Source organism: Cannabis sativa, chromosome 6 (genome assembly GCF_029168945.1).
Source record: "Cannabis sativa cultivar Pink pepper isolate KNU-18-1 chromosome 6, ASM2916894v1, whole genome shotgun sequence".
Lineage (NCBI taxonomy): Eukaryota > Viridiplantae > Streptophyta > Magnoliopsida > Rosales > Cannabaceae > Cannabis > Cannabis sativa.
Window position 1 is genome coordinate 41777280 of NC_083606.1, and position 15662 is coordinate 41792941.

Genomic DNA, 15662 nt, shown 5'->3' on the forward strand with positions numbered 1-15662 from the left:
CAAATCAGTGGGTGAAAACACAACAGGTTAAGGCTCAAAAGGGTAACTAGGGATACACATTATGGTAGGCTTGAAAGGCTCAAACTATCCAACAAATGCCTAAGTCATATTCCAATTGAACACTATCAAGGATTTCGCCTCAAAAGAATAAACATGCAAGTTCTAAGCTATCCTGTCAATCTTACCACAAACCATAGTAAAACAGTTATAACAATTTTCACAACTTGAGTATTTGCAGAAAAACACAGGTTTCTAAGCATCCAAACTAATCCAAAGAGTTAACAAAATCAAGCACACAGTTATTTTACAGTTCAGATCACATCACACTAATCAGCAGTATACAACTATCATCAAGCTTATTGCCATTCCTTAACTAAAGCAAAAAAAACTAAAAACAGAAAATTGAAAATGCAGAAATTAAAGTGCAGAATTTAAAATTTTTAAGTCTCTCCCCCCAAACTAAATATTACATTGTCCCCAATGTATACAGTAATATGCAGAGAGAAGAAACTTACCTGAGACCCTTTCAGAAAGGGTTGGGTGGTGGCGGCTGGTCATAGGGATAGAACCGAGGAGGTTGTGCCAAGTAGTTCGGGTCATTAATCCCAATGTTCATTCTGTTGATAAGAGAGTTGAGTTGCTGAACTTGTCTTTCATCATAGATACTCCTCTGCACCATGTATTGTTGCATGTGGTTATTCTGCTGAATTATATAACTCAGCTGTGCATGAGTGTATTGTGTTGTAGGATCGATGGGCCCAGGCAATTGTAGTGGTTGATCCTCTTCTTCTTCAACACTAGGCTCACGTTGCTGCCTACGCCCTTGCGGTGCATCAGGTGGTGGCTGGCCATAGGGGTGTGGCTCTTTCAGCCTGTTGACAAAGGCGATGTCCATCTTGCGAAGTGGCAACACCGTGTTGTCAAACTCTAACTGGGGAACTTCATATGCCCCGCAGAGTTCTGTGATAACTACCGCCAAACCAAAACCACCTCCCGTGGCTCCTTGCACGATCTGGTCAATGCTTTGCCTTATGACTTGTCCAATATTAATGTTGTACCCCTTCATTATGGCGTACACATATTTAAGGCGATCCATTTGGACATCGGAAAAATGCTTGTTGGGCACTAACCGAGCACTCACAAAGTACAGCCATGTTTTTGCCACCGGGTTCAGCTCACACCGGTATAGAATATTGGGCGACCCCTCGGTGCCATCATTGTCATGGAACCTCAACCCAGGAAATCCCACTGTCTCTGCCACATCCACCATATCAAACTGCTCTTCCTCCTCAATAATTCGGAAGCGTTGTTCCTCCCTAGTGTAATCTGGGACAGAGAACATCACATTGAATGCATCAGCAGTGGCGGGAACTTTCTTTCCACGCACCTTTACTTCCCCATTCCGACGGTCGGGCCAATTCACAAGGAATTCACAGGCCATAGTAACATTAGCCCGACCCCGAGTATCCACAAAGCTTCCCCACTTCATCCTTTCAATTTGCGCTCTGATTGTTTCAAACCGAGGTTGGCGCCTCAAGGGATTTTTCGGGAATTCAATACCCCGATCTTCAATATAAGCTCTATTCTTCAACCTTACGAAGCGATTGTGGGCCTCGATACTTCCAAAGCGGGTTCTATCAAAACCCGTTGGTGGTGGGTTTGAAGACGAACCTTCCTCAACATTCCTAGTCCTCTTTGGTGCCATTTTTTTCTTTTCTTTTTTTTTTTCAGAATTTTTTTTTTCGAATTTTTTTTTTTCGATTTTTTTTTTTCTGAAACTCTTTTTTTTTTTTTTCTAAAACTTTTTTTTTTCTAAAAAAATTGGGCAGCACTTCCCCTTAAATTTTCTCTATCCCAAAAATAAAAATTCACTCAAACAATATTCCCAAACACTCAATACCACAATACAATAATAACAAACCCAATATCATCAATATTTTTGCACCACACACATTTATATCACTCAAAATCTAAAAAAAAATTAATCAAATTCTTGAAAGAATGAAGAAAGTGATACTTACAAACCCGAAAAAGCTTTACTCCACCTCCATTGTTGAATGTTCTTGAAAGCTTGAGGTTGAAGGTGAAAACAATGGTGGTTTTTGGATTTGGGTTATTTTTGGTGTGGGTTTTGATGATATGTGTTGATTGTTGAGTGAAATTGGGTTTTTGATTAGATTGGGTTTAAGAAATTTGAGAAAAGATGAAAAGATTGAAGATTGGAGATGAAAAATTGAATTTTTGAGATGAAAAGAGGGTAGGGTCGGCTGAGATGGTTTGAAATTTGAATTTTGTTTGTGTAGGGTTGAATGAGGGGGAAAGTATGAATTTATAGAAATTTTGGTGACCAAGTCGCGACTTGGCCTAAGGCTAGTCGCGACTAGCTAACGATAAAATTTCTTGCCTTTCTGGAAAATAGGAAGTCGCGACTGGGGTCGCGACCTAGAAAATAGGTCGCGACTACTGGGCTCAGGTCGAATTTTTTTTTTTTTAACGCTTTTCACGATTCAATTAAAAAGAAATAATGTCTGGTACTAATCTAAAAATTGAAAATATTAACAATACTAAAGCATACTAAAACATAATCAAAAGTCTAACGAAAAATAATACTTGGGTTGCCTCCCAGAAGCGCTGTCTTTATCGTCATACAGCTGGACGCTGAGCCTTGCACTTCAAAGTGGCGCCAAGATCATGGCGGACTTGGCTTGGTCAAACTGACCTCCCAAGTAGAGCTTTAAACGCTGTCCATTAACTTTGAAAGTTGTTGGACTTTCACCTTTTAACTCCACCGCTCCATAAGGAAACACCTTGACCACCGTGAATGGTCCCGACCACCTTGATTTCAACTTTCCAGGAAAATTTCAGCCTTGAATTAAAGAGTAACACTTGCTGCCCTGGTTGAAACTCTTTCCGTATTAGTCCTTGATCGTGCCACTTTTTAATTCTCTCCTTGTATATCTTTGCGTTTTCATAAGCTTCGTTCCGAAACTCATCTAGCTCATTCAACTGTAACAGTCTTTTCTCCCCTGCAGCTTTTAGTTCCATGTTAAGAGTCTTCATGGCCCAAAAAGCTCTATGCTCTAACTCCACCGGTAAATGACAAGCCTTTCCAAACACCAACCGATATGGGGACATGCCAATCGGTGTTTTGAAAGCAGTTCTGTATGCCCACAATGCGTCATCTAATTTTCTTGACCAATCTTTCCTCGATCTTTGCACTGTTTTCTCTAGAATCATTTTAATCTCCCGGTTAGAAATTTCAGCTTGGCCATTACTTTGGGGATGGTATGGTAAAGCAGTTCGATGTCGGACACCACATCTTGAAAGAAGTGCTTCAAACTGCTTGTTACAGAAGTGACTCCCTTCATCGCTTACTATTGCTCGAGGAGTACCAAACCGAGTAAAAATGTTCTTTTGTAAGAAGCTGAGAACTGTCTTTCCATCATTTTGAGGTGTAGCTGAGCTTCGACCCATTTAGACACATAATCAACAGCCAAAAGAATGTACTGATTGCTAAAGGATGAAGGAAAAGGGCCCATAAAGTCTATTCCCCACACATCAAACAATTCAACTTCTAAAATTCATGTTAAAGGCATCTCGTTTCTTCTTGAGATATTACCTGTTCGTTGACAACGATCACATGCCTTTACAAAAGTAGTAGCATCCTTGAATAGCGTTGGCCAAAAGAATCCACTTTGCAACACCTTTACAGCTGTTCTATTTCCACTAAAGTGTCCCCCACATGGTAAAGCATGACAGTGATTTAGGATAGAATACATCTCCTCTTCAGGCACACATCTCCTTATTATCTGATCAGCGCAGTGCTTGTAGAGGATTGGTTCTTCCTAATAGTAATGTTTCACCTCAGAAAAGAATTTCTTCAATTGTTGACGCGAAAGCTCGGGTGGAGTTATTTTTGCAGCCAAGAAATTAACATAGTCAGCGTACCACGGTACCATCAGGTTTTCCCTGACACTAAAGAGTTGTTCATCAGGAAATTGCTCATTTATTTGTACCTCCTTTGTATTCTGACTCTCTTGCAGCTCTAATCTTGACAAGTGGTCTACTACCAGGTTCTCGGTGCCCTATTTATCTTTTATCTCTAAGTCGAACTCTTGAAGTAAAAGTACCCACCGAATCAGTCTTGGTTTTGCGTCCTTCTTGGTCATAAGGTATTTGATTGCTGAATGATCTGTGTAGACAATTACCTTATTTTCCAATCAGGTAGGGTCGAAATTTGTCACAAGCAAACACTATTGCCAACATTTCTTTCTCTGTAGTGGCGTAGTTTAATTGAGCATCATTCAGAGTTCTACTAGCATAGTAGATTGTGTGGAATACTCTGTCAACTCTCTGACCCAAAACTGCTCCAATGGCATAGTCACTAGCGTCACACATCAACTCAAACGGCAGTTCCCAATTCGGTGAAGTTACTATCGGTGCTGTAATCAATTTCTCCTTTAAAATCTTGAAAGCTTTTAAACAGTCTTCTCCAAACTCAAATGGAACTCCATTTACAAGTAAGCTAGATAAAGGTTTTGAGATTTTAGAGAAGTCCTTGATAAATCTGCGGTAGAAGCCAGCATGTCCTAGGAAACTCCTCACTCCTTTTACAGAAACTGGAGGTGGCAAATTTTCTATTGTTGAAACCTTTGCCTTATCCACCTCAATTCCTGCCTTTGAAATTTTGTGCCCAAGAACAATTCCTTCTGTTACCATAAAGTGGCACTTCTCCCAGTTTAACACCAAGTTAGATTTCTCGCACCTTGTTAGCACTTTTTCCAGATTTTCCAAACAATGATCAAAGGAAGAACCAAACATTGAGAAATCATCCATAAAAATTTCAATACAAGATTCAATCAAATCTGAAAAGATAGCCATCATACACCTTTGAAAAGTGGCAGGGGCGTTGCACAAGCCGAAGGGCATTCTTCTGAAAGAAAAGGTACCATAGGGACATGTGAAAGTAGTCTTCTCCTGATCTTCAGGTGCTATAGCTATCTGGTGGTATCCAGAATATCCATCAAGAAAACAGTAATATTCTTGCCCCGCTAGTCTGTCTAGCATTTGATCAATGAAGGGCAAAGGGAAGTGATCTTTTCTTGTTGCCTTGTTGAGTTTCCTATAATCGATGCAGATCCTCCAACCAGTGACTGTTCTTGTAGGAATCAACTCATTCTTTTCATTCTTTATCACCGTCATTCCACATTTCTTCGGGACCACTTGCACCAGGCTAACCCACTTACTATCTGAAATAGGATAAGAAACTCCAGCATCCAACCACTTAACTACTTCTTTTCTGACAACTTCTTTCATGGGTGGATTGAGTCTTCTTTGAGCATCAATAGTTGGTTTGGCATTGTCTTCCATGAGAATTCGATGCATCACTGTTGAAGGACTGATTCCTTTAACATCACCTAGTGTCCAAGCGATGGCCTTGTTATGAGCTCGGAGTACCCTCAAAAGTCTATCAGTTTCCACATCAGAGAGAGAAGCTGAAACAATAACTGGCAGCTTTTTATCTTGACCCAAAAACTCATACCTCAAGTGACTAGGAAGCACCTTCAATTCAAGTTCTGAAGGCTTTTCAGTAGATGGCTTTAGCGCTTTTGGAACTGCTCCCAATTCCTCAAAATATCTTCTGTTCAAAGGCCCATAGGAATCAAGCCACTTCACATACCCCATGACCTCTTGTCCTTCTTGCTCCGTCAATTCATCTTCAGTTAAACTTAGTTCAAGAGGATCATCTAGCAGCTTTTTCTCACTCACCATTTCATCAATCAAGTCAATGAAGAAACAGTTATGACTTGCCTTTGGGTACGTCATAGCCTTTAGCACATTAAAGACCACTTCTTCTCCTTGGACTCTCAGCTTTAATTCACCCTTCTGAACATCGATCAAGGCTTGGCCAGTTGCCAAGAATGGTCTCCCAAGAATAATTGGGACATTGCTATCTTCTTCCATATCCAAAACGATGAAGTCAGCTGGAAAGATGAACTTGTCAACCTTAACTAACACATCCTCAATGACTCCTCTAGGATGGGCTAGTGATCGGTCCGCCAATTGGAGAGTTACTGTTGTTGGCTTTGCTTCACCCAACTCCAATCTTTTAAACACCGATAGAGGCATCAAGTTAATGCTGGCTCCCAAGTCACAAAGTGCATTTATTCCCTCAATTTTCCCTATAGTACAAGGAATAGTGAAACTCCCTGGATCTCTGAGTTTAGGAGGGAGTTTCTTCTGTAGGATGGCGCTGCACTCTTCAGTTAGAGCCACTGTCTCATAATCCTCCATCTTTCTCTTCTTTGACAGGATTTCCTTCATAAACTTCACATAACTTGGCATCTGCTCTAAAGCTTCAGCAAAGGGAATGTTAATGTGAAGTCTTTTGAAAACTTCCAGGAATTTGGTGAACTGCTTGTCTAAGCTTGACTTTCTAAGCCTTTGAGGGTATGGTATTTTTACATGGTGATCACTATTAGTTGGTGGAGACTGCTGTGGTTGTGTTTGACTATCAGTAGCCTTCGTTGAAGTGGGTGTTGGGGTTGACATCGGTTGCTCTTCATTCTCCTTTTCTCCATTCACTAGTTGTGGCATTTCAGGACCATCATAATTTTTACCGCTTCTCAGGGTAATTGCTTTGCAGTTTTCTTTGGGGTTTACTTCAGTTGTGCTAGGCAAATTCCATTGAGGACGGGTTGCTACTTGAGTTGCTAGTTGGCCCATCTGTGTCTGCAGGTCTTTGATGGAAGATCTAGTTTCAGTCATGAATTGAAGCAATAAATCTGTCTGCAAACTAGAATTTCCACCAGAGGTTTGTTGCTGATTAAATTGTTGATTCTGATTCGGTTCGATTTCGTTCTTTGATAGAACCCACTGTTTCTTCGGTTATTACCCTGGTTGAACCCATAGTTGTTGTTGTTGTTCTGTGAATAGTTTCCAATGGCTTTAGCTTCATCCATTGGCAAATCATCCACATTAGCTTGACATTCTGAAAAGTGATGGCTTCCCCCACATAACTCACACACAACTTGGGCTTGTTTAGCTTGCCCTGCAATTATCTTTGTCAATGCCTCAACCTGTGCTGTCAACTTTGTGATGGCATCAACCTCTAACACACCAGCTACCTTCTTTGATTGACTCCTCTCAGTTGGCCACTGTTGATTGTTTAGAGCCATCTCCTCCAATAGATCATAAGCCTCATTAGCACTCTTCCTCATAAAGGCTCCTCCAGCTGCTGCATCTATTAAAGTTCTTGTGTTTCCTACCAACCCATTGTAGAAGTTGTGGACCAGCATCCACTTCTCTATACCATGGTGAGGGCACTTTCTGATCAGATCTTTAAACCTCTCCCAAGCCTGATGGAGAGATTCATTATCTTGTTGGCAGAAGTTATTGATTTCTCCTCTCAGCTTTGCAGACTTGGCTGGAGGAAAGAACTTTGACAAGAATTTCGTTGCCAGATCATTCCAAGTGGCAATAGAGTTGGGTGGCAAGGAGTTTAGCCAACTCTTGGCTCGTTCTCTAAGAGAGAATGGGAACAGTCTCAGTCGAATGGCATCATCACTAACTCCATTAACTTTAAAGGTTTCACAAAGTTCCATGAAGTTAGAGAGATGCAGGTTAGGATCTTCAGAAGGGAGGCCACCAAATTGAACTGAAGACTGCACCATTTGAAGTATGGCAGGTTTGATCTCAAAGTTATTTGCATCCACTGCCGGTGGCCTGATACACGAATGCACTCCCGTCAGAGTAGGGAGAATGTAATCTCTCAAGCTGCGGCCATTAGCTTGATCTTCTACTGCGCCACCATTATTACCGTTATTGCCTCCATTGTTTGCAGCATTAGCAGCCATGATTTCTGAAGTTTCAACAGTTGCTGAAACTCCCTCTTGCCTATTGTTCTTTCAGTTTCTCCTACAAGTTTTCTCGATTTCGGGATCAACTGGTAATATCACAGCTTGTCCTTGACGGCGCATACACTTATGATTCCTGAAATAGATCAAGAAAATATTGCAAGAAAAAGGTTAGAAAAATCAGCAAGAGAAAATATACCAAAGTAGAAGTTAGTATAATTTTGTGTAATATTAATCTTTAAACAACTCCCCGGCAACGGCGCCAAAAACTTGTTACGAAAATTCTGTTTATTACGCAAGTGTACGTATCAAGTAGTTTCTCACGCAAGTGAGGTCGAACCACAGGGAATTGGATTAAGTACTACTGAACTATACTTATGATTCTATTTGGTAAAATAATAAGTTTGCAATTTAAAAGTAAATAACTCAGAAAATTAAAGAGAAAAAAGACGACGATTAATCAAGATGAGAGATTAGGGAGGTGAATCCTGCTGAGAAGCTACCTATGTTAATACCTAATTGCTATCCTTATCTCAATGTGAATGACAAATTATAAATTAACCTAACTCTTTCAGATCTTTTAGGTTCTAAATCTTATGTTCTCTAATTAACTTCTTAATTAAATCAACATAAAATAAGCATTAAGCAATAATCTATTAGTCACTGAGGCTATGTAAATACTTTCGTTTTACATCAGAACCTAGACTATCCAAATTTTAGCATTCTCAATTCTCACTTTTCAGATTTCGAATTGAGATCATTAAACATGTAAAAGGTGATCAAGCTTGCACAAGGAATTAAACACAAATAAAGATAGTATTCACACATAAGATGAAGGAATGGCAATTATTTATTAACTAGGCATAAACTTAAACAACAATCATCATCCTCCCTTATTGGGAAATTTAGTTCATAATAACTCTAAAAAGATCCATGATTAATTCAGAAATAAAAACAAACATAAAGAAGAATAAAAAGGGTAAAAGAAAGAAACTAGAAGGTGGTATCGCTCTGGGTCTTCAAGATAGCTTCCTCTCCACTTGCCTCCACTATTAGGTCTGTTTTTGCTTAGTTCTGACCTTCAATGTCGTATTCCTTATATAGGGATGAGTGGTGTGCCTCCAATTGAGTGAAAAATCAAAATTAGGTCAAATCTGCGATTTCCGTACCTAGTCGCGACTAGCATTTAAGCTGGTCGCGACTACAGGCAAAACTCGAAAAACCGAGTTTCTGCCAAACTCTCGAAGTCGCGACCAGGGTCGCGACCAGGAAAAAGGGTTGCGACCTGGCTCTCTGGAGGTCACGACTACTGATGCGTCTGGAGCCGAATTTTCTAATTTTTTCCAAGTTTGTCCCAGTTTTTCGCCATTTGACTGAATTCGAACTTTAACACCCCGGGAACCTGAAATAATGAAAATCAAGCGTAAAACTGCTCCAAAAGACACCAATAGACGAGATAATGCTAACTTTAAAGACCCAAAATATAGGTTAATTATAACCTAACACAGTGCCAGTCGATAAGCTACCTGTCCCACTCTGTCCAATATCTCAAAAGGACCTATAAATCTTGGACTTAGCTTTCCTCGCTTTCCAAAACGCATAACCCCTTTCATAGGTGACACTCGAAGGAACACTTTATCACCCACTGCAAATTCCACATTCCGTTGCTTTACGTCGGCATAACTTTTCTGGCGGCTTTGTGCAGTAACCATTCTATTTCGAATCTTTTCTATCGCTTCAGTGGCCTCTCTTACTAGGTCTGGGCCTAAGTATCACTTTTTTCCAACCTCATCCCAGTGTAGTGGTGATCGACACTTCCTCCCATACAACATTTCATAGGGTGCCATCCCTATTGTAGATTGATAGCTATTGTTGTACGAGAACTCCATTAGTGGCAAATAGTTACTCCAGTTACCTGGGAAATCCAACGCACAAGCTCGTAGCATGTCTTCTAGTATTTGAATAGTTCGTTCCGATTGTACATCAGTTTGAGGATGGAATGCTGTACTCAACCTTAGTTTTGTGCCCAAAGCGCTTTGCACACTTTCCCAAAACTTAGAGGTAAAAACTGAACCTCTATCAGATACAATGGTCTTTGGGACTCCGTGTAGCCTTACAATTTCTTTTACATACAGTTCAGCATATTGCTCTGCATTGTAATTAGTGCGCACAGGCAGAAAATGTGCTGATTTAGTAAGTCTGTCAATAATCACCCAGACAGAATCCTATTATTCGCTATTCTTCGGTAACCCTGTCACAAAATCCATAGCAATATCTGTTGGAAATTATTTTACCAGGATCTTAGATCTACTCACAAGTATGTTGATTAACACCATAAATAAGAACTTTCTAAAACGATGAAATAAACACGTATAAAGTTTAGGAAAACTTACATTGGGTGCAGCGGACTATAATGACTCCTTCCATTCAGATATGTAGCCCTTGATTCCTTTCTGTAGCAGAGCATTATCAATATCTGAACCTGGATCTCTTTCTCTGAATCTTTGATGCTGAAACTCCTTCTTGTTGAAAGTCTTTCTTCACGATCTTCCTCACTATGGTTGAGGTATCACTTGCTGTGTGTGGGCACTACTCATACACTAAGAATTTCGAAATTTAAGAGGGAAGAAAGAGAGGGAGTGGTCGGCAAGATAGGGAGAGAGAAGGCTCAGGTTTTTCTGAATCAGAAGTGTCAGAAGAAAAAGTGTAATTTTCCTGAAGCCTTCACTATCTATTTATAGCATTCCACTAGGGTTAGGTTTGAATTATTTGGCATTAAAATAATGAAAATATCAGTTTAAATTGCCTACAAAAGTGGCCAGCCATGCTTAGTGGATTTGGGCCTCACTTTTTGCAATTTTGCAGTTTTATCTTTTCTAAAACTGATTTTCTCAAAAACGCCAATTTTCTAATTCAACCATTTAAATGCCAATTCTAACTATTTAATAACTATAAATAATTATTAAATAATATTGTCATTTATCATATTTATTAATTGAACCATACAAAGTATCATAATTAACAAATATGCCCCTAAAACTCTTTCTTTACAATTTCACCCTTACTTAGTGAAAATTTCACAAATAGATATAGTCTAATTTGAGAATTATAATTGATTAATCAAAACCAATTACATGAGTCTTATAAACAATATTATCTCAACTAGTGCGGGGACCATGGGTCTATATAACCGAGCTTCCAATAAGTAGATCAAGAATTTATCACTAAAATTCACTAACTTATTAATTCTTCGTTGAATCCACGCATAGAACTTAGAATCGCACTCTCAGTATATAGAATGCTCTATATGTTCCACCATATAGATGCATCATTAGTTATCCATTGTTATAATCCTAATGTGATCAATGATCCTCTATATGAATGATCTACACTGTAAAGGGATAGATTACCGTTACACCCTACAATGTATTTTATCCTTAAAACACTTGACCCCGTATAAATGATATTTCAGCTTATGTGAAATGAGTACTCCACCATTTATGTTCGTTTGGTCAAGCTTGAAGGAGATCATCCTTTGCTTACTATTCGCCAGATAGAAGCTATAGATTCCATGTTTATGCTAGCGCTCCCATTCAATTGCACTACCGTGTTCCCAAAATGTACATATCACCCTGACCTAAAAATAGGCTTAACTAACAAATCAAAGAACATGAATAGCCTTTCAAGATTGAGCCTAATCATAACAGGATTAAGAACATTTGATCTAGGATCAACTAGGCGATATTGACTTGAATAAATCTAAGTCAAAGTTCAATATCGGTCCCTTCCGATGCATACTCCATGCATCCAACCTGAGCTTTACTTTAACCAATGCTCTGGAAAGAACATAGCACTTCTCCAAATGCAAGTAAACTCTGTTGTAGATTATCATATCAGTAAAACCCTATGTCTGATAAATCTAGGAAACTTTATTCACATAGTCATGTTTACTTTCCAATGTGTTGACGTCACAATAAACAGGATCAAGTATGTGAAAATGGTTTCAGATGAATTTATACATTATGTACATATAATCATGAAATAAATCATGTCAACCATGCAACATTAAATGTTATTTCTGATCTATATTAATAAGTAAATCTAATTATATTGAAATGAGTTTTATTTAGGGCATAAAACCCAACAATATCTTCCCATTTCCACTCAGGAATATCAAGAGATTGCAACAGCCCTGCAGGTCTCTGGTGTTCGGCCTTAACTTGCTGGCACGTAAGACATTTTGCTACAAATTCTGCTATATCATTTTTCATACCCGGCCACCAATACCTACCTTTCAGATCATTGTACATTTTGGTTGATCCTGGGTGTAAAGAATAGGGTGTAGTGTGCGCCTTTTGTAAGATTTTTGATTGTAACTCCGCTTTCTTAGGTACACACACCCTTGCCTTGTATAGTAGAATACCCTCTTCATTAACTGAGAAGTCCCCGACTTTCCCATTTTGTAGTTCGACCCGCTTCTTGATTAAAAACTCATCTTGGGCTTGTTCTTCTTTGATATTCTCTAATAAATTTGATTCAATTGTGAGGTTAGCTAGCTTTCCCGTTACTAACTCTATTCCAGATCTCTCAATTTCCTGTTGCAACGACACTTTTAATGCCCTTAACATTGATAAGCTTGCATAGTGGCGTCTGCTAAGTGCATCCGCCACTACATTAGCCTTTCCAGGATGGTATAGTATCTCACAATCGTAATCTTTTACCAGTTCCAACCACCGCCTCTGTCTCATGTTGAGCTCTTTCTGCGTAAAGAAGTATTTTAGGCTTTTGTGATCTGTGTATATTTCACACTTCTCTCCATAGAGGTAGTGCCTCCAGATTTTCAATGCAAAGACCACTTCTGCCAACTCCAAGTCATGAGTTGGGTACCTTGTCTCATACTCCTTTAGCTGCCTAGAGGCATAGGCTACCACCTTCTCATTCTGCATCAACACACAGCTGAGCCCTTGCTTTGATGCGTCGCAATATACTACAAATTTGTCTTTGTTAGTTGGAACACACAGGACGGGTGCTGTTATGAGTTTATCTTTCAATGTCTGAAAGCTTTCCTCTAATTTATCTGTCCATGCAAATTTTTGTTGCTTTCGAGTCAGATTCGTCAATGGTGTGGCTATTTTTGAGAACCCTTCAACGAATCTCCTATAATATCCAGCTAGTCCGAGGAAACTCCGAACCTCACTTGCATTTTTTGGTTTTGGCCAGCTCTTCACTGCTTCAATTTTCGCAGGGTCCACCTCTACCCCGTCTTTGGACACTATATGGCCTAGAAACGCCACTTTCTCCAACCAGAACTCACACTTTTTGAATTTGGCATACAATTGGTGCTCTTTGAGTCTGCTTAGAGTTAGCCTTAAGTGCTCCTCGTGCTCTTCCATTGTCCTTGAATAAATGAGTATGTCATCAATGAATACCACCACAAACTCTTCAAGATATTCCTTGAATACTCTATTCATTAAATCCATGAAGGCTGCTGGGGCATTGGTTAACCCAAATGACATCACTAGAAATTCATAATGCCCATACCGTGTTCGAAATGTCGTCTTTGCTATATCTTCCTCTCGGACTTTCAATTGGTGTTACCCAGATCTCAAGTCGATCTTTGAGAAGACGATCGCCCCTTGTAACTGATCAAACAAATCATCGATGTGAGGCAAGGGATACTTGTTCTTTATAGTCACTTTGTTCAGCTCTCGATAGTCTATACACATCCGCATACTACCGTCCTTCTTCTTGACGAACAACACTGGCGCACCAAAAGGTGAGTAACTTGGTCTAATGAACCCCTTGTCTAAAAGATCTTGTAGTTGAGCCTTCAATTCCTTCAATTCATTGGGAGCCATGCGGTATGGAGCCCTCGAGATTGGTGCTGTGCCTGGCGGTAACTCAATCACAAATTCTATCTCTCTATCTGGGGGTAGCCCTAGTAGGTCTTCCAGAAAAACTTCTTGGAATTCACATAATATGTGGACATTCTCTGGCTTTAGAGTGGTTTCTCTTGACTTGTCTACTATTATGCTGGCCAAGTATGCTTGACATCCCGCACGTATCATCCTTTGTGCCTTCAGGGCTGTAACTAGCGGTAAGCTTGACTTGACTTTAATTCCTTCAAATATGAATGCCTCTCCAGATTCAGGGGTGAAAGTCACTATCCTCTTTCGGCAGTCTATTGTTGCTCCATGTCGTGATAGCCAATCCATACCCAGGATAAGATCGTAATCCTTCATCTCCAGCTCTATCAGATCTCCACTAAGTTCCTTGTCTGCAATCCTTATTGGCGCATCCCGCACTCTTCTAGATGATATCATAACCTCGCCCGAGGGCAACTCCGTCATGAACTTATAACTAAAATTTACATACGGTAGTTCTAACTTATCTATCATGTTTAAAGCAATAAATGAGTGCGTAGCTCCAGAATCAAATAAAACAGTACATAGCTTTCCAGAGATAGAAATCTGACCTGCAACCACAGTGTTACTAGTCTCAGCCTCCCCTCTGGTTAGTGCAAATACTCGAGCTGGGACAAGTTTGTCATCCTTGAGTTGATCACCCTTTTGCGGACAGTCCTTCTTGTAGTGGCCTAGTTGCCCACACTTGTAACAAGTCTTGCCTTTCAGTCGACATTCTCCCGGATGCTTACGACCACATGTTGGGCATAGGGGGTACTCCACATATGGCTTCTTCCCTTTGTAGTTATTGGACCCTATCTTGTTTCTCTTGTCGGCTTCGTTGTGTTGGTTACTTGGCAGTTTCCTTTTGTTATCACCACCTCCATTACTGGCCATTCTGGCCTCCCACCTTGCTGTATTGTCTTTCTGTATACGACTTTCACACAACTCAGCTTCTAGGGCTTTTTCCAGTACCTCAGCATACGTGGTTGCCCTTACTCATGACATCGCTATGTCCCGACTTATTCGGGAGTCGAGCCCTTCAGTAAAGCGATGAATCCTCAGAAACTCAGTAGGAACCAGATCTGTGGCAAACTTTGCTAATCTGTAAAATTGGCGAGCATACTCTGTAACTGTAGACTTACCCTGTCTCAGGTTCGTGAACTCATTAACTCTAGCTGAGCGTATTGCTTCAATGTAGTATTTTTTGTTAAAAACTTGTGCAAAGTCAGCCCAGGTCATTGCGGCCACATCCCGTGTTTGTTTAATAACATCCCACCAGATGCGGGCATCCTTTTTCAATAAACTAGCAGCACAAGCTACACTATCTTCGTTACCGAGCCGCATGTACTCAACAATACCTTCCACTGTTCTTAACCATTCCTCAGCTTCCATTGGATCTGAGCCCCCTTCAAAATTTGGTGGGTGTTGCTTGCGTAACCTTTCATATATTGGTTCCCATCGATCCTCCAGCACAGGCATGTATTGCACCGACAAAAATCGATGTTGTCCTTGATAAGGTTGTTCCTGACGGTTGTGAGCCTCTTCATCTCGCTTCCTAATTTCTTCCCTGAGACGAGCAACTTCTTACGCCAAATCTTCTTGTTGTGGTGGCACCACTACAGGGGCGTTTTGGTGTTCTTGACCAACTACCCCAGCAGGGACTTCGTGGTTGCCCCCACCTTGACTTGGTTGTTGTCCATTTACAGGGGCATTTTGATTCTCCTGGATCACTGCCTCGGTAGGGACATGCTGGTTTCCCCTGCCTCGACCGTGACCTCGACTGCGAGCACCTCCTTGCCCCCGACCTCTAGCTCGGTCTCTTACAGCCGCTCTTTCATTCAACCGGGTTGATCTTCTGGGTTCACCGTTTTCCATCAAATCCCTTAACTTGATCTTCAAA

At 40.4% G+C, this 15662-nt stretch overlaps 1 protein-coding gene and 1 non-coding gene across 2 annotated transcripts; one reads left to right on the forward strand and one right to left on the reverse strand.

The window, feature by feature from the left end:
- The first annotated feature begins 7308 nt into the window (after window positions 1–7308).
- Window positions 7309–7415, forward strand: LOC115696160 (small nucleolar RNA R71). Its single transcript, XR_004007751.2, has one exon. It is a non-coding gene; the product is annotated as a small nucleolar RNA R71 (small nucleolar RNA).
- A 7343-nt stretch (window positions 7416–14758) lies between these two features.
- On the reverse strand, window positions 14759–15241 carry LOC133039260 (uncharacterized). The gene has a single exon (XM_061118109.1). The coding sequence runs from the start codon at window positions 15239–15241 to the stop codon at window positions 14759–14761; it is 483 nt and encodes a 160-aa protein (XP_060974092.1).
- Between the last annotated feature and the right edge of the window lie 421 nt (window positions 15242–15662).

Excerpts from the sequence above, each read along its gene's own strand:
- LOC133039260 (XM_061118109.1), bottom strand. The coding sequence starts at position 15,241 with ATGCCTGTGCTGGAGGATCGATGGGAACCAATATATGAAAGGTTACGC.